This window comes from Palaemon carinicauda, chromosome 16 (genome assembly GCF_036898095.1).
Source record: "Palaemon carinicauda isolate YSFRI2023 chromosome 16, ASM3689809v2, whole genome shotgun sequence".
Taxonomy (NCBI): domain Eukaryota; kingdom Metazoa; phylum Arthropoda; class Malacostraca; order Decapoda; family Palaemonidae; genus Palaemon; species Palaemon carinicauda.
The window spans coordinates 41652411-41676259 of NC_090740.1; the positions used below are offsets into that span (position 1 = coordinate 41652411).

The 23849-nt window shown below is 45.8% G+C and overlaps 1 protein-coding gene across 1 annotated transcript in view; it reads right to left on the reverse strand.

The window, feature by feature from the left end:
* Positions 1–23849, reverse strand: part of LOC137655729 (pentatricopeptide repeat-containing protein 2, mitochondrial-like) — a 264814-nt gene that overhangs the window by 191370 nt on the left and 49595 nt on the right. Inside the window, exon 3 of the mRNA XM_068389759.1 lies at positions 22030–22132. Coding sequence (XP_068245860.1) covers positions 22030–22132 — 103 coding nt within the window. The remainder of the gene's footprint in view (positions 1–22029; positions 22133–23849) is intronic.

Consider the following 23849-nt stretch of genomic DNA (forward strand, 5'->3'; position numbering starts at 1 on the left):
CCTTCAGAAGGAAGACTTGACCCAAGGCTGCTCGTACTCCTTTTATAGCTGGGATTGACATCCCTATCTCGTCTCTGAGATATACTAGAAAGTCTGCGATATCTGGGACTGAGGCTTTGAGGGGCTTGATGTTCCTTGAAGCGCACCACTTCGTAAAAGAGGCCCATTTCGCTTGGTAGACCGCTGCCGACGACCTTCTCAGGTATAGCGACATCTTCTTAGCAGTTCCTGACGAATATCCTTCCTTCCTCAGGAGGCGCTCGATAGTCTCCAGGCGTGAAGGCGTAGAGACTGTGGGTTGTCGTGGAACCTGAGAAAGTGTGGCTGTTGTAGAAGATCTGGCCTGTCGGGGAGTGGCCACAGAGGATGGCTTGCCAGGTCTTTTAGGTCCGCGAACCACTCTCTCTCCGGCCACCAGGGCGCTACCAAAGTCATCCTTAAGTTCCGGGCAGCCCTTACTCTGTTGAGCACTTGCCTGATCAACGTGAAGGGGGGAAAAGCGTACACGTCTAGGTTGTCCCATTTGTGCTGAAAGGCATCCTCCAAGGCTGCCTTTGGGTCTGGGACAGGAGAACAATACACAGGGAGTTGTGCGTTCAGCCTGGTTGCAAAGAGGTCCATCACTGGGGAACCCCACAGTTGAATGATGAGCCTGGCTACATCTGGGAGGAGGGACCACTCTGTTCCTACTATCTGACCCATCCTGCTGAGACCGTCGGCTAGGACGTTCTTCTTCCCGGGGATGAACCTTGCCAATAACACTATCTGGTTCGCATCCGCCCAATCCAGGATCTCTAGGGCGAGATCGCACAGCTCCCTTGACTTGAGGCCTCCTTGCTTCTTTATGTACGCTACTACTGTGGCGTTGTTGCACATCAACGCCACAGTGTTTTCCCTTAGTAGATCGATGAACTGCAGGCAAGCTTTTTGGACTGCCTTCAACTCTAGGACATTGATGTGTAGGCCTTTCTCCACGTCCGTCCAGGTTCCTCTCGCCGTCTCATTGAGGAGATGGGCTCCCCATCCCTGGTTGGAGGCGTCTGTGAATAGGAGCATCTCGGGAGGCTCGGTCGCGAAGGGCATCCCCTTGAACGTATTCGACCGGCAATGCCACCATTCCAGGGAGGGTATTGTGTTTGGCAGAACTGGAATTAATTTTTGGGGCAAGTCCAGTTAGTTCCAGAAGCTCTTCAGGTTCCATTGGATGGCCCTGAGCCTGAGTCTCCCCTGGGGAACCAGTTTCTCCAATGACACCAGATGACCTATTAGCCTTTGCCAGTCCTTCGCTCTCCTGGGTTGCCCCGAAAGGAAAGGCAGAAGGATCTTTATTAGATTGCTTACCTGCTCCTCTGACGGAAAAGCCTTCACTAGTCGGGAATCCAGTGTCATCCCCAAATAGGTCATCCTGGTGGAGGGAGATAGGTTCGATTTTTCTGGGTTGATCATGATACCCAGACCCTTGCAAAATTGAAGAAGCTTTACACCCTGCTCCTTCAAAACGTCCTCTGAGGAGGAAAGAAGCAACCAGTCGTCCAGGTACCGGATGAGGCGAATACCTCGCTCGTGAGCCCACACCGAGACTGTCGTGAAGACTCTCGTGAATACCTGGGGAGCTGTCGACAACCCGAAGCAGAGGGTCTTGAATTGCAGGATCTGGGTACCCCATTTCACTCGGAGAAACTTTCGGCTTGAGGGGTGGACCGGGATTTGGAAGTACAGTGAACCCTCGTTTATCGCGGTAGATAGGTTCCAGACGCGGCCGCAATAGGTGAAAATCCGCGAAGTAGTGACACCATATTTACCTATTTATTCAACATGTATATTCAGACTTTTAAAACCTTCCCTTGTACGTAGTACTGTTAACAAACTACCCTTTAATGTACAGAACACTTAATGCATGTACTACAGTACCCTAAACTAAAACAGGCACAAATATTAAAGGCGATTTTATATCATGCGTTTCCTAAACACGCTAAAAAGCACGATAAAAAATGGCAACCAATGTTTTGTTTACATTTATCTCTGATCATAATGAAGAAACAAACTGGAGGTAGAGCTTTGCTTATTACCCAGACATATTTCCCATACTTTTCCCTTAGAACTACATCACATCTTCCTACTTTAGATGTGTATATATATATATATATATATATATATATATATATATATATATATATATATATATATATATATATATATATATATATATATATATATATATACAGTATATATATGTTTGTGTGTATATATATATATATATATATATATATATATATATATATATATATATATATATATATATATATATATATATATATGTTTGTGTGTGTATATATATATATATATATATATATATATATATATATATATATATATATATATATATATATATATATATATATATATATATATGTATACACATATACATACCTACATATATACATACATACATATATACATAAATACATGCATACATATATATAATATATATATATATATATATATATATATATATACTGTATATATATATATATATATATATATATATATATATATATATATATATATATATATATATATTACTGTATATATATGGGTTATGGAAAAAATCCGCGAAGTGGTGAATCCGCGATGGTCGAACTGCGAAGTAGCGAGGGTTCACTGTATGCGTCCTTGAGGTCTATGGTCATCATGTAGTCTTTCTCCCTCAAGGACTGTAAGACTGACTTCGGAGTGTCCATTTTGAAATCTGTCTTGCAAACAAACTTGTTGAGAGCTGACAGGTCTATCACCGGTCTCCATCACCCCGTCGCCTTTTCTACCAGGAATAGTCGGCTGTAGAAACCTGGTCCTGGGTGCAGGACCTCCTCCATGGCGCCCTTCTCCAACATAGTGGACACCTCTTCTTGAAGGGCCGCCCTCTTCAACGGGTCCTTGGGTGCCAGCCACTCCGACAGGCTGGCCGGAATCAAAGGTGAAGGTTCCGATAAGAACAGGAGCCTGTACCCCTCCTTCAGTACGGATACTGTCCAGGGTTCCGCTCCGTGAGCCTTCCATGCTTGCCAATGCCGTCTGAGGCGTCCCCCAACCTGAGGCTTGGGCAGGAGTAGGGGGCCTCCCACTCTACCTCCTCCTGGAGGAGCGGCCTGAACGGCCTCTCCTGGAGGCAGAATACCCTGTTCTAAAAGAGGCAGACGCTGCTGGAGCTCCTCTACGGGGGGGCTGTGGCGCTGAAGCCCACGAGGAAGAAGGGGCTTCTCTCCTCGTCAGGCTAGGAGGGGCCTGAGAAGTAGAGGGCCCGTCTGATGCTGACCTCTTGTAGGAGGGCCTCCTTACCGGTTGAGGCCTGGGAGCGTTCACTTCCTTTCGTTTAGCTACCTTCTCCATTATCTCCTCTAGCTGTTTCAAGGGGAACAAGGAGTCACCCCACACAGGAAGGCTCCTCATGGCCCTCGCCTCCCTGTCTGGAACCTTCCGGGAAAGCTTCGCCAGAATGGTGTCCCTCTTGCGAAGAACCCAGTTCGCTGAAAGGGCAAGGGACTGATAAGTAAGGAACTTCAGGGTCTTGTCCCCGGAGATGATAAGCTCCTTCAGTAGGTTCTGTTGCTCCGGGTCTGTTAAGTCATATGTGGCTTGTACACCTACCAGTCCAACCAAGAGGAGACGTGCACCAAGTCTTTCGACATCTCCTATATCATCGCAGCCTCCAACTGCGAAAAGCAAATCGGGGCTGAGGAGGCTCTGTCCTCCGGGGCACCCTGTCCCAGAACATCGAGGGAAGGCTCCAATTTGCAGGCTCCCGGCCGTTGTCCCTCTGGAACATAGAACCTACTCTGTGACTTGAGTCCTTGGAGCAACTTCGAGGAGCTCTGTGTTTTGGGAGCTTCGGCATTGCCTGCCACAACTTTATCAACATGAGCCCGTCCCAGGACTAGATCTCGGGCCACAGGCAGGGCCAGGGAGGTTTTCTGCTGGACAGGTGCCTCCATCAAGCGGCTCAGGCTGGACCTCCAGTAGTCCTCGTCGGTTGGGACCGGTTCCTCAATCCGATGATGCCTTCGTATCAGGCCTATTACCTTCCGATACGCCGAGTCCTCGGTCGGGGAACCTTCTCTACTGTCAGCAGTACCTTCCGTCTGACCCCGAGGAGCCGGGTCACCGGGCACTCCTACCGGGCGCTTCGGTTCTGGATCAACAGGCACTCCCCTGCGGTGGTACCGGTCCGCCCCGGCGGGAACCTCCGCACCAGGGTTGGGGGTCAAAACTGGCATCGCCGTGCCGGCGAGGACTACCGTTCGTGTATTCTCTCTGGGGGACGAGGACGCGGATCCCATGGGCTGACCCGACGGAGGGAACCGTTCCTTTAAGTCCAAGGGCCGAACCAGCTGTGCTGATTCGGCCAGGCTGCCCGTACGGAAGCACGGTTCCCCCCGCTGGGCGGGGTGAGCCGGAAGCTTCGCGGACTTACGCCTGCCTGAAGAGGCCTTCTCGCATTTCTCCCTGCGAGGGTCAAATCTGCGGCTGGAAGATGGCTTTCGCGGCGAGTAATCCCTGGACCGCCGGTCAGGGGAACGCTGCAATTCACTCCTACGGGGAACGAAGACCCAATCACCATCGGGGGACCTACTCTTCCTGTACTTCCTCCGTGGAGACCGGGACCGTTTTCTACTGAACCTCGAGCGGGATCTTGAGCGGGAACGCCTGCTCCTGGACCGCTCCCTCTGTCGCCGATGCCTCCTCCTCGCTTCCCCTTCTGAAGAGAACGAAGCACCACCATCTGAAGAGCCCGACGAAACTGTACCACCCGACCGACGGGCAGGAGCAGGGGCTACGGAGGGCTTCGCGACCTGCTGCGTTCCAGAGGTCGAGGGTTGTAGGAAAGACCCCGGAACCGCCGTCAGAGGAGCACTACACTAGGGGACCAGGTATCCAGGCCCTCTTCCATCCGCATTGGGGACCTACCTAGCGTTTTAGGGAGCCTCCATCCGAAGGGCTCACTTACCGTGGAGTCCAACTTTCCCTGGGCGTCACCAGCCGCTGAAGAACCTGAAACACAGGCCCACGAAGCGGGCGAAGGAACAGGCACAACATTACTACACCACAAGTGGTCGGAGGAGGAAACGTGCCCCCCAAGCACAAGGGCAGAGTCTCCAGAACCCCCAGACACAGCACTATCAGGCTCCCCACTAGCCTGAGAAGACCCAGCAACCCCCACTTCAAACACATTAGACTCCTGGGGAAGGGCCCTCGGCTCTTTCCCCGCAACGGACTTACCTCGTCCCCTACTCTGGGTAGGGGAAGGCGAGACAGAAGCCCCGTCGGACCGTCCACTGGATGACGGTAACGGCGAAGAGATGCTAGATTTCCTGGGCGAACGTTTCGACGACTTCTTCTTCTTAGTGCCATAACGCACCCACTGGATCTCACTCCACCTAACACACTCAATGCACGTATCCGATGGCGAGCACACTCTGCCTCTACAGGAAGAGCAAAGGGAATGAGGGTCCACTTCGGGCTTGGAAAGGAACGCTCCACACGATTTTCCGGCTCTAGGCCCAGGACAACGGCGGATCTGCTCCATCGCACGCAACCACAAGGCACAGGAACGAAGGGAATAAACAAGGAATACACTTGGGAAGCACAAGGAAAGGCAGTGAACACGCAAGAACACAAGGGATAAGCACAGAGATACCACGCGGTAACCACGCGGGACACACGAGTCGGGACACAAAGGGTCGTAAGAGAATGAGAGCGGCGTGATGGTATCACGACGCGACCAGAGAACTTACTGACTAACGGGACCCAAGCTGACGCTGACCTAGCTCAGGTCTACCCTCGGGGCACGTTCTCATTACTCCCGGGTTAGTCCTCCATAGAAAACGGACGAAGGGTATACTACACAAAACTCTGGTCGGTTGAGAGGAGATTACAGGTAACTCCTAAGAAAGTAGTTAGAGGTAAGTATTTGTGTTGGAACAAACCTCTATTAACTGTCCCCTTAGTCATCGAGTTTGTAGATCAAATAAGTTCAACCGCTCTATTTTCTGTCTATATCCAAATTGCCTTAGTGTTGGAACTAGTTTGGTAGCCCTAACTTGTACTGCTTCCAGTCTATCTATATCCTTCTGAATAATTGGAGCCCAGAATTGGACTGTATTCTAGATGAGGTCTTACTAGTGATGTGTACAGCTGTAGTACAGTGTCTTTGTTTCTGTATTTGAATTGTCTCTTTATGTAACCTATTAGATTTTGGGCTTTCTTTTCAGCTTTTATGCTCTGTTTGGTGATCTTCAAATCCTTGCTGATAATAATACCGAGATCTTTCTTCTGGTCCACACTTTCTAGTTCATTAACCAGCATTGAGTAATCTGATTGTGTGAGACTACAACCTATGGGCATGACTTTACATTTCCCACAGTTGAAAGGCATTTGCCATTTTCTGGACCATTCTCCTAGCTTCATTAGATCCCCTCTTGAGGCTTCTATGTCTCCTGAATTTGCAGCGTTTATGCCTAGTTTAGTATTGTCGGCTAATATGTTATTTTCATTAGTAAAATAAATTTTTGAATATACTTACCCGATAATCATGTAGCTGTCAACTCTGTTGCCGACAGAAATCTACGGCGGGATACGCCAACGATCGCTATACAGGTGAGGGTGAACACCACAGCGCCATCTGTGGTCAGGTACTCCAGTACTTCTTGTCAACACCACCTCAATTTTTTCCTCGGTCCACTGGTTCTCTATGGGGAGGAAGGGTGGGTCAATTAAATCATGATTATCGGGTAAGTATATTCAAAAATTTATTTTACTAATGAAAATAACATTTTTCAATATTAATCTTACCCGATAATCATGTAGCTGATTCACACCCAGGGTGGTGGGTGGAGACCAGCATACATGTTAACAAAGAAGCTAAGTATCCCGTATTTTATTTTATTAGTTATTCAAAAATAACATAAAATAAATAAGTACCTGGTAAGGAAGACGACTTGAACCATTACTCTGCCTTTATTAAGTACGTCTTCCTTACTGAGCGTAGCGGTCCTCTTAGGATGCTGAACGACTCTTAGGTGCTGAAGTATAAAGGGCTGCAACCCATACTAAAGGACCTCATCACAACCTTTAACCTCGGCGCTTCTCAAGAAAGAATTGACCACCCGCCAAATCAACAAGGATGTGGAAGGCTTCTTAGCCGACCGTACAACCCATAAAAAGTATTCAAGAGAAAGGTTAAAAAGGTTATGGGATTATGGGAATGTAGTGGCTGAGCCCCCGCCTACTACTGCATTCGTTGCTACGAATGGTCCCAGGGTGTAGCAGTTCCCGTAAAGAGACTGGACATCTTTGAGATAGAATGATGCGAACACTGACTTGCTTCTCCAATAGGTTGCATCCATAACACTCTGCAGAGAACGGTTCTGTTTGAGGGCCACTGAAGTAGCCACAGCTCTCACTTCATGTGTCCTTACCTTCAGCAAAGCAAGGTCTTTTTCCTTCAGATGAGAATGTGCTTCCCTAATCAGGAGCCTGAATAGGTAAGAAACTGAGTTCTTAGACCTTGGAAGAGAAGGCTTCTTGATAGCACACCATAAGGCTTCTGATTGTCCTCGTAAAGGTTATGACCTTTTAGATAGTACCTAAGAGCTCTAACTGGGCAAAGTACTCTCTCCAGTTCGTCCCCCACCAAGTTGGACAGGTTTGGGATCTCGAACGACTTAGGCCAAGGACGTGAAGGAAGCTCGTTTTAGCAAAAAACCGAGCTGCAAGGAACATGTAGCCGTTTCAGATGTGAAAACTATGTTCCTGCTGAAGGCGTGGATCTCACTTACTCTTTTAGCTGTTGTCAAGCACACGAGGAAAAGAGTTTTTAATGTGAGGTCCTTAAAAGAGGCTGATTGGAGAGGTTCAAATCTCGATGACATAAGGAACCTTAGGACCACGTCTAGATTCCAGCCTGGAGTGGACAACCGACGTTCCTTTGAGGTCTCAAAAGACCTAAGGAGGTCCTGTAGATCTTTGTTGGTGGAAAGATCCAAGCCTCTGTGGCGGAAAACCGCTGCCAACATACTTCTGTAACCCTTAATCGTAGGAGCTGAAAGGGATCTTACGTTCCTTAGATGTAACAGGAAGTCAGCAATCTGGGTTACAGTGGTACTGGATGAGGAAACTGCATTGGCCTTGTACCAGCTTCGGAAGACTTCCCCTTAGACTGATAGACTCTGAGAGTGGATGTCCTCCTTGCTCTGGCAATCGCTCTGGCTGCCTCCTTCGAAAAGCCCCTAGCTCTTGAGAGTCTTTCGAAAGTCTGAAGGCAGTCAGACGAAGAGCGTGGAGGTTTGGATGTACCTTCTTTACGTGAGGTAGACGTAGAAGGTCCACTCCTAGAGGAAGAGTCCTGGGAATGTCGACCAGCCATTGCAGTACCTCTATGAACCATTCTCTCGCGGGCCAGAGCGGAGCCAACCAACGTCAGCCGTGTCCCTTTGCGAGAGGCGAACTTCTGAAGTACCCTGTTGGCAATCTTGAACATCGGGAATGCATACAGGTCGAGATGGGACCAATCCAGCAGAAAAGCATCCACGTGAACTGCTGCTGGGTCTGGAATCGGAGAACAATACAACGGGAGTCTCTAGGTTATCGAGGTAGCGAACAGATCTATGGTTGGCTGACCCCACAGGGCCCAAAGTCTGCTGCAAACATTCTTGTGAAGGGTCCACTCTGTGGGGATGACCTGACCCTTCCGGCTAAGGCGATCTGCCATGACATTCATATCGCCCCGAATGAACCTCGTTACCAGCGTGAGCTTTCGATCTTTTAACCAGATGAGGAGGTCCCTTGCGATCTAGAACAACTTCCACGAATGAGTCCCTCCCTGCTTGGAGATGTAAGCCAAGGCTGTGGTGTTGTCAGAGTCCACCTCCACCACCTTGTTAAGCTGGAGGGACTTGAAGTTTATCAAGGCCAGATGAACCGCCAACAGCTCCTTGCAATAGATGTGAAGTGTCCTTAGCTCCTGATTCCATGTTCCCGAGCATTCCTGTCCGTCCAAAGTCGCACCCCAGCCCGTGTCTGAAGCGTCAGAGAAGAGACGGCGGTCGGGTTTCTGAACAGCCAAAGGTAGACTTCCTTGAGAAGAAAGCTGTTCTTTCACCACGTGAGAGTAGACCTCCTCTCTTCGGAAACAGGAACTGAGATCGTCTCTAGCGTCATGTCCTTTATCCAGTGAGCCGCTAGATGATACTGAAGGGGGCGGAGGTGGCGTCTCCCTAACTCGATGAACAGGGCCAGCGATGAAAGTGTCCCTGTTAGACTCATCCACTACCTGACTGAGCATCGGTTCCTTCTCAGCATGCTCTGGATGCAATCTAGGGCTTAATAGATCCTTGGGGCCGACGGAAAAGCCCGAAAAGCTCGACTCTGAAGATCCATACCCAGGTAGACAATGGTCTGGGATGGGACGAGCTGGGACTCCTCAAAATTGACCAGGAGGCCCAGTTCCTAGGTCAGATCCATAGTCCATCTGAGAATCTCCAGACAGCGACGACTTGTGGGAGCTCTTAAAAGCTAGTCGTCTGACGGAGCCGGACACAAGATCATGGTACTGCTGCACAGTCTGTGAACTGTCAACCATGGGGAAGCGAGGAAGTACCGCGACAACCCGAAGCTGTCTAGACTGTCTGGGTCGTACAGACAACTCCTTATTGGGTTGCTGAGGTTGCCGCACTGCGTCACAACAAGTCACTTCTGCTGGTTGTTGAACGTCTTCCCAGTGACACACTGACTCCGTAAACAAAAAATCCTCTAACAAGGACTAAGCTTGGACTACATGTCTTGCAACAAAGCTCAAGGTCTATGGGAGCAGGTGTGGTAACAGACGGGGTTAGCGACTGAAGTGGAACCATTACCCTCCCTGGAAGCATGTTATGCTTAAATAAAAGTCCATAGGAGGCTAAGCAGCTAAAGGCTCCTCTCCAAATGACAGAGTCCTCAAGGGAATATCAGAAGGAGGGAGAATAGCACTTTCTCATCTACAGGAACCATATCCGAGAAAAGCTAAGTTCTCTCAGTGAGGGTTTCACTGGTGCAAAAGCAGCAGACTAGAAGGCAACGTTATGAAACTGCTTGACAGTCTAGTGAGTTGGCAACAACCAAAGATGTGTGACTGAGGAGCATGCGGTAAGGTATGCAGAGCATGCTGTATGCAGAGCATGCTGTATGTAGAGCATGCTGTAAGGTAAGCAGAGCATGTTGCATGGCGTGCGGCTTATGCTGCATGGGATGAGGCTCATGCTGCATGGGATGAGGCTCATGCTGCATGGTATGAGGCTCATGCTGCATGGGATGAGGCTCATGCTGCAAGGGATGAGGCTCATGCCGCATGCGTTGAGAAGGATGCCGCATAGTATGAGGCTCCTGCCTCATGGGTTGAGGCGGTTGCCGCATAGCATGAGGCTCCTGCCTCATGGTTTGAGGAGGATGCCGCATAGCATGAGGCTCCTCATAGCATGAGACTCCTGCCTCATGGGTTGAGGAGGATGCCGCATAGTATGAGGCTCCTGCCTCATGGGTTGAGCAGGATGCCGCATAGCATGAGGCTCCTGCCTCATGGTTTGAGGAGGATGCCGCATAGCATGAGGCTCCTGTGAGGTTCCTGCCTCAAGAGTTACGTCTGCCTCAAGGGTTGAGGAGGTAGCTGCGCAGAGAGAGGCTCATGCTGTGAAGAATGCGGTTGCTGCATGCGTTGAGGCGGCTGCCTCATAGCATGAGGTTCCTGCCTCAAGAGTTGCGTCTGCCTCAAGAGTTGAGGCTCTTGCCTCAAGAGTTGAGGTTCTTGCCTCAAGAGTTGAGGTTCTTGCCTCAAGAGTTGAGGCTCTTGCCTCAAGAGTTGAGGTTCTTGCCTCAAGAGTTAAGGTTCTTGCCTCAAGAGTTGAGGCTCTTGCCTCAAGAGTTGAGGTTCTTGCCTCAAGAGTTGAGGTGGCTGCCGCAAGAGTTGAGGTTCTTGCCTCAAGAGTTGAGGTGCTTGCCTCGAGAGTTGAGGTTCTCGCCTCAAGAGTTGAGGTTCTTGCCTCAAGAGTTGAGGTGGCTGCCGCAAGAGTTGAGGTTGCTGCCTCAAGGATGGTGGATGCAAAGCATAAGGCTCCTGCCTCAAGTGTTGAGGAGGTTGCCGCATAGCAAGAGGCTCCTGCCTCAAGGAAAGTGGAGGTTGCTGCACAGCGCTGGTATCTGGCAACTCCCAAAGCGGCAGCTCACGCATGGAGGCAGGTTGCGGAACCTCAACATCATACGTCTGGCAGGGTGGACTGCGCAGAGGTGGAGGAGCGCTCGCAGGAGGAGGTGTGCTAACCTTCTCTGCCTGAAACTCCTGCATCAACACCGCAAGCTGAGACTGCATTGTCTGCAGCATAGACCACTAGAGTTTAAGAAAGACAACAACAAACGGAGCTACTGTCCGTTGAGACTGAGGGTCTAAAACAGCTGGTGCGGCAACAGACAGAGTTACTGCCTGTTGCGATACCACCTTGCCTCTCTGGGAGGTGTGCAGTTGTCGTACTGCAGCAAGTCCGAACTGACCCAGTGCTAATGGCACCACCTAGGAGTTGGACTTGCGCGGAAGGGACCGACTTGCACTTAAAAGCTGCAAGATTTGGTCCATGGTTTCTGCGAGAAACCTCTTCCGCAGACGAGGAATAAAAGGGCTCTCTCGTCTTTGTGTGGGTGGGGTGATCACGTCGGCAACGTGTGTAGATACACCCGAAACCACGGAGGGAAACGTCTGTTCGTCGATCAAGGCCTGCTGAACCCATAAGTCCTTCGACATTACTTCTCCCCTGGGCTTGGGAGCTTGTAAGAGGTCCCAGACTAGGCGAACAACTGGCACGAACAGACGAACCCTCGAACGCAACACTGTAACACTTTGCGCTTATCAATTTATCACTTTTGATTTTCTGTTTGCACTTATTTCACTGAACTCGAAACTTTAAGTGGTTTGTACCTGAAACACGCAATTCTATCCTTCATTAAAAGTTAGTAATTGCGAAAACAGTATTACAATGTAACAGAAAAACATAATGAAAGATAAATAATTCAGTGGCTGGAAAAGAGACTAAACACTAGATCAAATAAACTACGTTTAAAATCTCTCACCGCATAAAGCTTGAGAACAAGAATAAAACTCTAGAAACGTTTACCTTCTTCCCCTAAAGAGACTAGGGAGAAGAGCAAAAACGATAACAACGTTACCCGCTTGAACGAAACGTTTATCCTCCTCTCTCTCCCTCCGTCTCTATCTCTCTCTCTCTCTCTCTTGACTTAGAACCTGAGAGAAGAGCCCAATTATATATATCGTTAAAACATATTATTGTTAAAGGAAAAAAACTGAAAGATTTCCCAAATAAAAAGTTCCTTTATTAGAATTAAAACCATTTAAGCTAAGAAAGAATGAACAAAACGCTAGAATCGGTTTACTCTTACTGCAACGTGACACCGTGAATGCTCTCTCTCTATCGTAACGATAGAGCGCAAGTTGAACGTTCTGAACGTCAACAACTGCAGAGACAAAACAAAACGTTAGTTCAACTTTGAAAACAGTACGAGACTATCAAAGAAATTCTTTCAAAAACATTAAAATAGCATAATATGTTAACAGGTAAAAACGAAATGACGGGCTCAATGTTAATTAACTTCGGTTCCAAGAAAAGACCGCCTACTATTAGGAAAGGTCGAATATAAACAAATATAAAAATTAATTTTAATAAGTTTATAATAAAAGGAAGTTAATCGAAGAGGCCTATAAAAGGCGGAGAGATATAAAATAAATCTATAACTTTTGTTAAGCAAAATTAAGAAAGAGAGTCTATACTCTCTTCGACACCAACACTTCCGTCTAAGGGAAGGGTCGGCCATTTAAAAGTGAAAGAGAGTTCATACTCTCTTCGTCACCATAAATAATCAAATTAATTCCAAAAGCTAGCTAAGCTAATGATAAAACTTCCTGAATAGCGAAAGCTAAACTCTAGAGCAAATACATCACCAAATCGTGAGCAATAACTCCAGAATCAACAGCGTATCCATGTAGGTCTAGCCGGAGGCACGACAGAGGAAAAATTGAGGTGGTGTTGACAAGAAGTACTGGAGTACCTGACCACAGATGGCGCTGTGGTGTTCACCCCCACCTGTATAGCGATCGCTGGCGTATCCCGACCGTAGATTTCTGTCGGCAACAGAGTTGACAGCTACATGATTATCGGGTAAGATTAATATTGAAAATTGGCTATTCTATTAGTTAATCCTAAATCTATGTCATTAATTTAGATCAGAAATAACAATGGGCTAACGACGGATCCTTGAGGTACTCCACTTGAAACAGCTGCCCACTCTGAAGCTTCTCCATTGATTACAACTCTTTGTTTTCTGTTTATTAGCCAATCTTCGATCTATTCTGCTGGCTCGTCAATGATACCTAGTGCTCTAATTTTTATCATTAATTTTTATGAGAAACTTTGTCAAAAGCCTTTTGAAAGTTTAGGTATATGATGTCTTTTGCCCTGCTTTTGCCATAAATGCTAAACATGTGGAAAAATTCCAAGAGAGTTGTCACACATGATCTCTTGTCTAAAACCATGTTAGCTGTCTACCAGAAGATTGTTTTACTCTATATCTTCTACTATTGAATCTACTTTAATTGATTCAAAAATTTTGCAAGGCACTGAAGTTAAGACACAAAGGTCTGTAGTTGCCAGGTTCTACTTTTGGTCCTTTCTTGTACACTGGAGGAACATTGCCTAGTTTCCATCCTTGTGGTGCCTTTCTTTTGTTGGCTGGCTGTCTTGTGGAACATTTTTTGAAAGTGAGGGGCTACCCCTCCTTCTAGTTCTATAATCTCTCTTGGATGAGTGTTATATGGACCTGGTGCCTTAGACTTACTGAGTCCTTTCATTTTATCTTTGACATCATCCATTGTAAAGGTATTCTATTTCATGGTTATGGCCCTTCATATTTCAAAGCTGGTTCAGGGAAGGTCGTTGATTCTTCCCTAGTGAATACAGTTGTGAAATGTTATTTTCATTAGTAAAATAAATTTTTGAATATACTTACCCGATAATCATGTAGCTGTCAACTCTGTTGCCGACAGAAATCTACGGTCCGGATACGCCAGCGATCGCTATACAGGTGGGGGTGAACACAACAGCGCCATCTGTGGTCAGGTACTCCAGTACTTCTTGTCAACACCACCTCAATTTTTTCCTCGGTCCACTGGTTCTCTATGGGGAGGAAGGGTGGGTCAATTAAATCATGATTATCGGGTAAGTATATTCAAAAATTTATTTTACTAATGAAAATAACATTTTTCAATATTAATCTTACCCGATAATCATGTAGCTGATTCACACCCAGGGTGGTGGGTGGAGACCAGCATACATGTTAACAAAGAAGCTAAGTATCCCGTATTTTATTTTATTAGCTATTCAAAAATAACATAAAATAAATAAGTACCTGGTAAGGAAGACGACTTGAACCATTACTCTGCCTTTATTAAGTACGTCTTCCTTACTGAGCGTAGCGGTCCTCTTAGGATGCTGAACGACTCTTAGGTGCTGAAGTATAAAGGGCTGCAACCCATACTAAAGGACCTCATCACAACCTTTAACCTCGGCGCTTCTCAAGAAAGAATTGACCACCCGCCAAATCAACAAGGATGTGGAAGGCTTCTTAGCCGACCGTACAACCCATAAAAAGTATTCAAGAGAAAGGTTAAAAGGGTTATCGGATTATGGGAATGTAGTGGCTGAGCCCCCGCCTACTACTGCATTCGTTGCTACGAATGGTCCCAGGGTGTAGCAGTTCTCGTAAAGAGACTGGACATCTTTGAGATAGAATGATGCGAACACTGACTTGCTTCTCCAATAGGTTGCATCCATAACACTCTGCAGAGAACGGTTCTGTTTGAAGGCCACTGAAGTAGCCACAGCTCTCACTTCATGTGTCCTTACCTTCAGCAAAGCAAGGTCTTCTTCCTTCAGATGAGAATGTGCTTCCCTAATCAGGAGCCTGAATAGGTAAGAAACTGAGTTCTTAGACCTTGGAAGAGAAGGCTTCTTGATATCACACCAAAAGGCTTCTGATTGTCCTCGTAAAGGTTATGACCTTTTTAGATAGTACCTAAGAGCTCTAACTGGGCAAAGTACTCTCTCCAGTTCGTCCCCCACCAAGTTGGACAGGCTTGGGATCTCGAACGACTTAGGCCAAGGACATGAAGGAAGCTCGTTTAGCAAAAAACCGAGCTGCAAGGAACATGTAGCCGTTTCAGATGTGAAAACTATGTTCCTGCTGAAGGCGTGGATCTCACTTACTCTTTTAGCTGTTGTCAAGCACACGAGGAAAAGAGTTTTTAAAGTGAGGTCCTAAAAGAGGCTGATTGGAGAGGTTCAAATCTTGATGACATAAGGAACCTTAGGACCACGTCTAGATTCCAGCCTGGAGTGGACAACCGACGTTCCTTTGAGGTCTCAAAAGATCTAAGGAGGTCCTGTAGATCTTCGTTGGTGGAAAGATCCAAGCCTCTGTGGCGGAAAACCGCTGCCAACATACTTCTGTAACCCTTAATCGTAGGAGCTGAAAGGGATCTTACGTTCCTTAGATGTAACAGGAAGTCAGCAATCTGGTTACAGTGGTACTGGTTGAGGAAACTGCATTGGCCTTGTACCAGCTTCAGAAGACTTCCCCTTTAGACTGATAGACTCTGAGAGTGGATGTCCTCCTTGCTCTGGCAATCGCTCTGGCTGCCTCCTTCGAAAAGCCCCTAGCTCTTGAGAGTCTTTCGAAAGTCTGAAGGCAGTCAGACGAAGAGCGTGGAGGTTTGGGTGTACCTTCTTTATGTGAGGTAGACGTAGAAGGTCCACTCCTAGAGGAAGAGTCCTGGGAATGTCGACCAGCCATTGCAGTACCTCTATGAACCATTCTCTCGCGGGCCAGAGCGGAGCCAACCAACGTCAGCTGTGTCCCTTTGCGAGAGGCGAACTTCTGAAGTACCCTGTTGACAATCTTGAACGGCGGGAATGCATACAGGTCGAGATGGGACCAATCCAGCAGAAAAGCATCCACGTGAACTGCTGCTGGGTCTGGAATCGGAGAACAATACAACGGGAGCCTCTAGGTTATCGAGGTAGCGAACAGATCTATGGTTGGCTGACCCCACAGGGCCCAAAGTCTGCTGCAAACATTCTTGTGAAGGGTCCACTCTGTGGGGATGACCTGACCCTTCCGGCTAAGGCGATCTACCATGACATTCATATCGCCCTGAATGAACCTCGTTACCAGCGTGAGCTTTCGATCTTTTGACCAGATGAGGAGGTCCCTTGCGATCTAGAACAACTTCCACGAATGAGTCCCTCCCTGCTTGGAGATGTAAGCCAAGGCTGTGGTGTTGTCAGAATCCACCTCCACCACCTTGTTAAGCTGGAGGGACTTGAAGTTTATCAAGGCCAGATGAACCGCCAACAGCTCCTTGCAATAGATGTGAAGTGTCCTTAGCTCCTGATTCCATGTTCCCGAGCATTCCTGTCCGTCCAAAGTCGCACCCCAGCCCGTGTCTGATGCGTCAGAGAAGAGACGGCGGTCGGGTTTCTGAACAGCCAAAGGTAGACTTCCTTGAGAAGAAAGCTGTTCTTTCACCACGTGAGAGTAGACCTCCTCTCTTCGGAAACAGGAACTGAGACCGTCTCTAGCGTCATGTCCTTTATCCAGTGAGCCGCTAGATGATACTGAAGGGGGAGGAGGTGGCGTCTCCCTAACTCGATGAACAGGGCCAGCGATGAAAGTGTCCCTGTTAGACTCATCCACTACCTGACTGAGCATAGGTTCCTTCTCAGCATGCTCTGGATGCATTCTAGGGCTTAGTAGATCCTTGGGGCCGACGGAAAAGCCCGAAAAGCTCGACTCTGAAGATCCATACCCAGGTAGACAATGGTCTGGGATGGGACGAGCTGGGACTCCTCAAAATTGACCAGGAGGCCCAGTTCCTTGGTCAGATCCATAGTCCATCTGAGAATCTCCAGACAGGGACGACTTGTGGGAGCTCTTAAAAGCTAGTCGTCTGACGGAGCCGGACACAAGATCATGGTACTGCTGCACAGTCTGTGAACTGTCAACCATGGGGAAGCGAGGAAGTACAGCGACAACCCGAAGCTGTCTAGACTGTCTGGGTCGTACCGACAACTCCTTATCGGGTTGCTGAGGTTGCCGCACTGCGTCACAACAAGTCACTTCTGCTGGTTGTTGAACGTCTTCCCAGTGACACACTGACTCCGTAAACAAAAAAATCCTCTAACAAGGACTAAGCTTGGACTGCATGTCTTGCAACAAAGCTCAAGGTCTATGGGAGCAGGTGTGGTAACAGACGGGGTTAGCGACTGAAGTGGAACCATTACCCTCCCTGGAAGCATGTTATGCTTAAATAAAAGTCCATAGGGGGCTAAGCAGCTAAAGACTCCTCTCCAAATGACAGAGTCCTCAAGGGAATATCAGAAGGAGGGAGAATAGCACTTTCTCATCTACAGGAACCATATCCGAGAAAAGCTAAGTTCTCTCAGTGAGGGTTTCACTGGTGCAAAAGCAGCAGACTAGAAGGCAACGTTATGAAACTGCTTGACAGTCTAGTGAATTGGCAACAACCAAAGATGTGTGACTGAGGAGCATGCGGTAAGGTATGCAGAGCATGCTGTATGCAGAGCATGCTGTATGTAGAGCATGCTGTAAGGTAAGCAGAGCATGTTGCATGGCGTGCGGCTTATGCTGCATGGGATGAGGCTCATGCTGCATGGGATGAGGCTCATGCTGCATGGTATGAGGCTCATGCTGCATGGGATGAGGCTCATGCTGCAAGGGATGAGGCTCATGCCGCATGCGTTGAGGAGGATACCGCATAGTATGAGGCTCCTGCCTCATGGGTTGAGGCGGTTGCCGCATAGCATGAGGCTCCTGCCTCATGGTTAGAGGAGGATGCCGCATAGCATGAGGCTCCTCATAGCATGAGACTCCTGCCTCATGGGTTGAGGAGGATGCCGCATAGCATGAGGCTCCTGCCTCATGGGTTGAGGAGGATGCCGCATAGCATGAGGCTCCTGCCTCATGGGTAGAGGAGGTTGCCGCATAGCATGAGGCTCCTGCCTCATGGGTTGAGGAGGATGCCGCATAGCATGAGGCTCCTCATTGCATGAGGTCCCTGCCTCATGGGTTGAGGAGGATGCCGTATAGCATGAGGCTCCTCAAGCATGAGGCTCCTGCCTCATGGGTTGAGGAGGATGCCGCATAGCATGAGGCTCCTGCCTCATGGTTTGAGGAGGATGCCGCATAGCATGAGGCTCCTCATAGTATGAGGCTCCTGCCTCATGGTTAGAGGAGGTTGCCGCATAGCATGAGGTTCCTGCCTCAAGAGTTGCGTCTGCCTCAAGGGTTGAGGAGGTAGCTGCTCAGAGAGAGGCTCTTGCCTCAAGAGTTGAGGCTCTTGCCTCAAGAGTTGAGGTTCTTGCCTCAAGAGTTGAGGTTCTTGCCTCAAGAGTTGAGGCTCTTGCCTCAAGAGTTGAGGCTCTTGCCTCAAGAGTTAAGGTTCTTGCCTCAAGAGTTGAGGCTCTTGCCTCAAGAGTTGAGGCGGTAGCCGCATAGCCTGAGGCTGCTGCCTCAAGGATGGTGGAGGTTGCTGCAACGCATGAGGCTGCTGCCTCAAGGATGGAGGAGGTTGCCGCAACGCATGAGGCAGGAGGAGCCTCAACATCATACGTCTGGCAGGGTGGACTGCGCAGAGGTGGAGGAGCGCTCGCAGGAGGAGGTGTGCTAACCTTCTCTGCCTGAAACTACTGCCTCAACACCGCAAGCTGAGACTGCATTGTCTGCAGCATAGACCACTAGAGTCTAAGAAAGACAACAACAAACGGAGCTACTGTCCGTTGAGACTGAGGGTCTAAAACAGCTGGTGCGGCAACAGACGGAGTTACTGCCTGTTGCGGTAACACCTTGCCTCTCTGGGAGGTGTGCAGTTGTCGTACTGCAGCAAGTCCGAACTGACCCAGTGTTAATGGCTCCACCTAGGAGTTGGACTTGCGCGGAAGGGACCGACTTGCACTTAAAAGCTGCAAGATTGGTCCATGGTTTCTGCGAGAAACCTCTTCCGCAGACGAGGAATAAATGGGCTCTCTCGTCTTTGTGTGGGTGGGGTGATCACGTCGGCTACGTGAGTAGGTTACACCCGAAACCACGGAGGGAAACGTCTGTTCGTCGATCAAGGCCTGATGAACCCATAGGTCCTTCGACGTTACTTCTCCCCTGGGCTTGGGAGCTTGTAAGAGGTCCCAGACTAGGCGAACAACTGGCACGAACAGACGAACCCTCGAACGCAACACTGTAACACTTTGCGCTTATCAATTTATCACTTTTGATTTTCTGTTTGCACTTATTTCACTGAACTCGAAACTTTAAGTGGTTTGTACCTGAAACACGCAATTCTATCCTTCATTAAAAGTTAGTAATTGCGAAAACAGTATTACAATGTAACAGAAAAACATAATGAAAGAAAAATAATTCAGTGGCTGGAAAAGAGACTAAACACTAGATCAAATAAACTACGTTTAAAATCTCTCACCGCATAAAGCCTGGGAACAAGAATAAAACTCTAGAAACGTTTACCTTCTTCCCCTAAAGAAACTAGGGAGAAGAGCAAAAACGATAACAACGTTACCCGCTTGAACGAAACGTTTATCCTCCTCTCTCTCCCTCCGTCTCTATCTCTCTCTCTCTCTCTCTCTTGACTTAGAACCTGAGAGATGAGCCCAATTATATATATCATTAAAACATATTATAGTTAAAGGAAAAAAACTGAAAGATTTCCCAAATAAAAAGTTCCTTTATTAGAATTAAAACCATTTAAGCTAAGAAAGAATGAACAAAACGCTAGAATCGGTTTACTCTTACTGCAACGTGACACCGTGAATATTCTCTCTCTATCGTAACGATAGAGCGCAAGTTGAACATTCTGAACGTCAACAACTGCAGAGACAAAACAAAACGTTAGTTCAACTTTGAAAACAGTACGAGACTCTCAAAGAAATTCTTTCAAAAACATTAAAATAGCATAATATGTTAACAGGTAAAAACGAAATGACGGGCTCAATGTTAATTAACTTCGGTTCCAAGAAAAGACCGCCTACTATTAGGAAAGGTCGAATATAAACAAATATAAAAATTAATTTTAATAAGTTTATAATAAAAGGAAGTTAATCGAAGAGGCCTATAAAAGGCGGAGAGATATAAAATAAATCTATAACTTTTGTTAAGCAAAATTAAGAAAGAGAGTCTATACTCTCTTCGACACCAACACTTCCGTCTAAGGGAAGGGTCGGCCATTTAAAAGTGAAAGAGAGTTCATACTCTCTTCGTACCAAAATTAAATCAAAAATTAAATCAAATTAATTCCAAAAACTTGTTAAGCTAATGATAAAGCTTCCTGAATAGCGAAGGCTAAACTCTAGAGCAAATACATCACCAAATCGTGAGCAATAACTCCAGAATCAACAGCGTATCCATGTAGGTCTAGCCGGAGGCACGACAGAGGAAAAATTGAGGTGGTGTTGACAAGAAGTACTGGAGTACCTGACCACAGATGGCGCTGTTGTGTTCACCCCCACCTGTATAGCGATCGCTGGCGTATCCCGACCGTAGATTTCTGTCGGCAACAGAGTTGACAGCTACATGATTATCGGGTAAGATTAATATTGAAAAATATGCATTCATCAGTTTGGCTTTTTCCAAATCCTTTGTAATAAGATTACCCTCAGCCAAATCCTTTGTTATAAGATTACCCTCAGAGTCTCTTAATGGGCTAATGTTAAGTTTTATTGGTTTTCTACTGTTTACATATGTTTTCTTTACTAGCTGAAGCCAGTCTTTTCTCTTCATTGATCTTGACCTTGTGCTTGGAAATTTCATGAATTGAAGGCTGTGGACCCATTGATTTATGTTTGCTGTCTCTACTTCTTATTGCACTAGCTATTTCTCTGTTGAACCACTTAGGTTGTGGAGTTCCATTTGGTAAAATTTTTCTATGCAATATACATTTGGCCTTTTTTTCTTTATATATTTTTACAAAGGAGTCCCAGTGCATATCTATGTTCCTTATTTCATTGTATTCTAAATTCTTGGTGAATTCCTTCAGTTTTACCCAGTTACTATGTCTGTAGTCTAGCTTTTTTTTTAATTTTCCTTTTTTTTAAATGAGGAATATTTACCTGAAACCTAACTATTTTGTGGTCACTTTTGCCAATATTTTTGCCTACAGAAACAATGGATACTAAATTTTCTTCTGTTATTAGCACAATATCTAGTATGTTGTTCCCCCTAGTTGATTTATCAACCCACTGATGGAGGAATTCATTGTTGACAAATTTCAGTAGCCAATGTCCCTCTGTGTTTGATGTAGAATTCATATGTCCCAGTTTACTGCTGCATGGAAGTCTCCCATTAGTACAGCTAACTTATTGTTAACTTCTTGTTCAAATTGTCTATACAGATCTTCATCCTGCGCTTGTGTTTGATGTGGTAGTCTGTGTCTGTATATTACTGGTATGGACATGTCTTTTCTGTCACTTCACATTCAGTTTCTAATTTCATTTCTAAAGAGAGAGAGAGAGAGAGAGAGAGAGAGAGAGAGAGAGAGAGAGAGAGAGAGAGAGAGAGAGAGAGAGAGAGAGAGAGAGATACTGTATATATATATATATATATATATATATATATATATATATATATATATATATATATATATATATATATATATATATATATATATATATATATATATATATATATATATATATATATATATGTATTATATATATATATATATAGTCCCAACATCCTATGTACATACAAAATCACAGTAACCAATTACGGTTCGCTAAATCAATACTGCAAACCATCTTAAATATCTAAAACAAAAATATGAGTACAGTATAATAAAACAGTAAAATACATAATTCATACCTGCAACATATACTCTGGCTGATTCAAGTAATGAAACATTCGCATGACTACAGGGCCAAAAACATAGACACCAAAACGAAGACCACCGTGTTGAGAGTTAAACCTGTGAGGAAGGAAGCATACAAAATCAATGTTAACTCAAGTATCATATGGAAATTATTACTCAAATGAACAAATTTAAATTCATACATTGCAGCAATATAAAAATAAAACATGGGAATTTCATGAAAAAAATATTTTGGTTTAAGCTTGAAAGGAATAGTAACTTCTACGCTGTTAAAATTTAGTGAACATTCAACAACAGGATATTAGGTATTTCTATATGTAATTTCAGGCGATTTTATTTCCAAACTTTACTTGACCTAGCCATTATCCAACTTACTTTTTTCAATCTTTCATTAAACTCAAATTCTTAAGATCCTGTATTAGAGATCGTAGTTCATAAATATTCAAATGATTCCATCTCATTAACCCTTTCTCCCTCCAATGATATTTCATCTTCCATTACATATTCTGTTCTCATCATCTCTATTTATTTTGAGCCCAACCTCATGTGATATTTCATGCATTCTGGTAAGCAAGCTTTGAAAGTCCTGTAGTGTTTGGGTAATATGGACAGCATCATCAGCATACTCTATGTCACCTAATTTCCTGTTACCAATCCTGTCCAATCCTTCTCCACCATCCCCAACTGTTTTATGCATGACAAAATCCATGATGAGGATAAACAACATAGGTGAAAACATATTCACTTTGAGTACAGTACTCCACTGTTCACAGGAAATTTGTTTGATAGGACTCCACTAACAATAACTTTGCACTTGCTATGCTCATGAACAGAATCAAATTTAAATATTTTAGAGGAACTCCATAATAACGCAGAAACTATCCACAAAATTGGCCTGTGCACACTATCAAAGGCTTTTCAGTCCAAAAATGCCATCAAAATTGGATTTCTATATTCTACACAATTCTGTACCACGTGTCAAAATGAAAATTTGATCAGTAAAATTTCTACCTTATCTAAAACCTGCTTGTTCATCTCTCAGCTTTTCATCAATCTTTCTCACTAGTCTTTAGAATGAGCATACTATATATTTTTATGACAACTGGCGTGACTGTGACGCCTTTGTAATAATTTCTATTAGTCAGAATTCCCTCTTTTTGCCATTTTCACCAACACTCTTCTATTAGTCAGATTTCCCTCTTTTTGCCATTTTCACCATCACTCTTAACTCCCATTCATCAGGTTTTGCCTCTTCACGCCACATTCTACAAAATAATCTTGTAAGCATTCTGGGAGTCCCTTCATTTTTGAACAATATTATCTCAGCAGTTATTCCATGATATCCAGGGGCTTTAAATCTCTTGAGTTTTTTTAAGATAACTTCAACTTCAAACAATGAATTAATTCATGGGCACATTAAGGTCTTCCTCACCTTCAGGTACAGTATATCATTCAAATTACTCCCTTCATATCTCCTATTCATGACCTCACCATCCAACATTGCCTTTCTTCATCTTCTGTTGTTATAACAGATACATCTTTCTTTTTTATGGGTACGTATATGCTGCTTCTTCTTGCACCAGTAGAGATATCAATAATAATTCTATGAGCAATTCTTACACCATAGCTACTCCCTGAATTCATAGCTTTGTCACCCTCATCTGCTGTACTGACTAAATATTCCCTCAAGTCATTCCTGGCTTTTCTTTTGACCTCACAATCAATACTGGAATACTTAGCATGCTCTACCTTGCAATCTTCATTTCTGGGTCGACCTGTGACGGCTGGTGAAAAGGGTCCTTCTTTACACTTT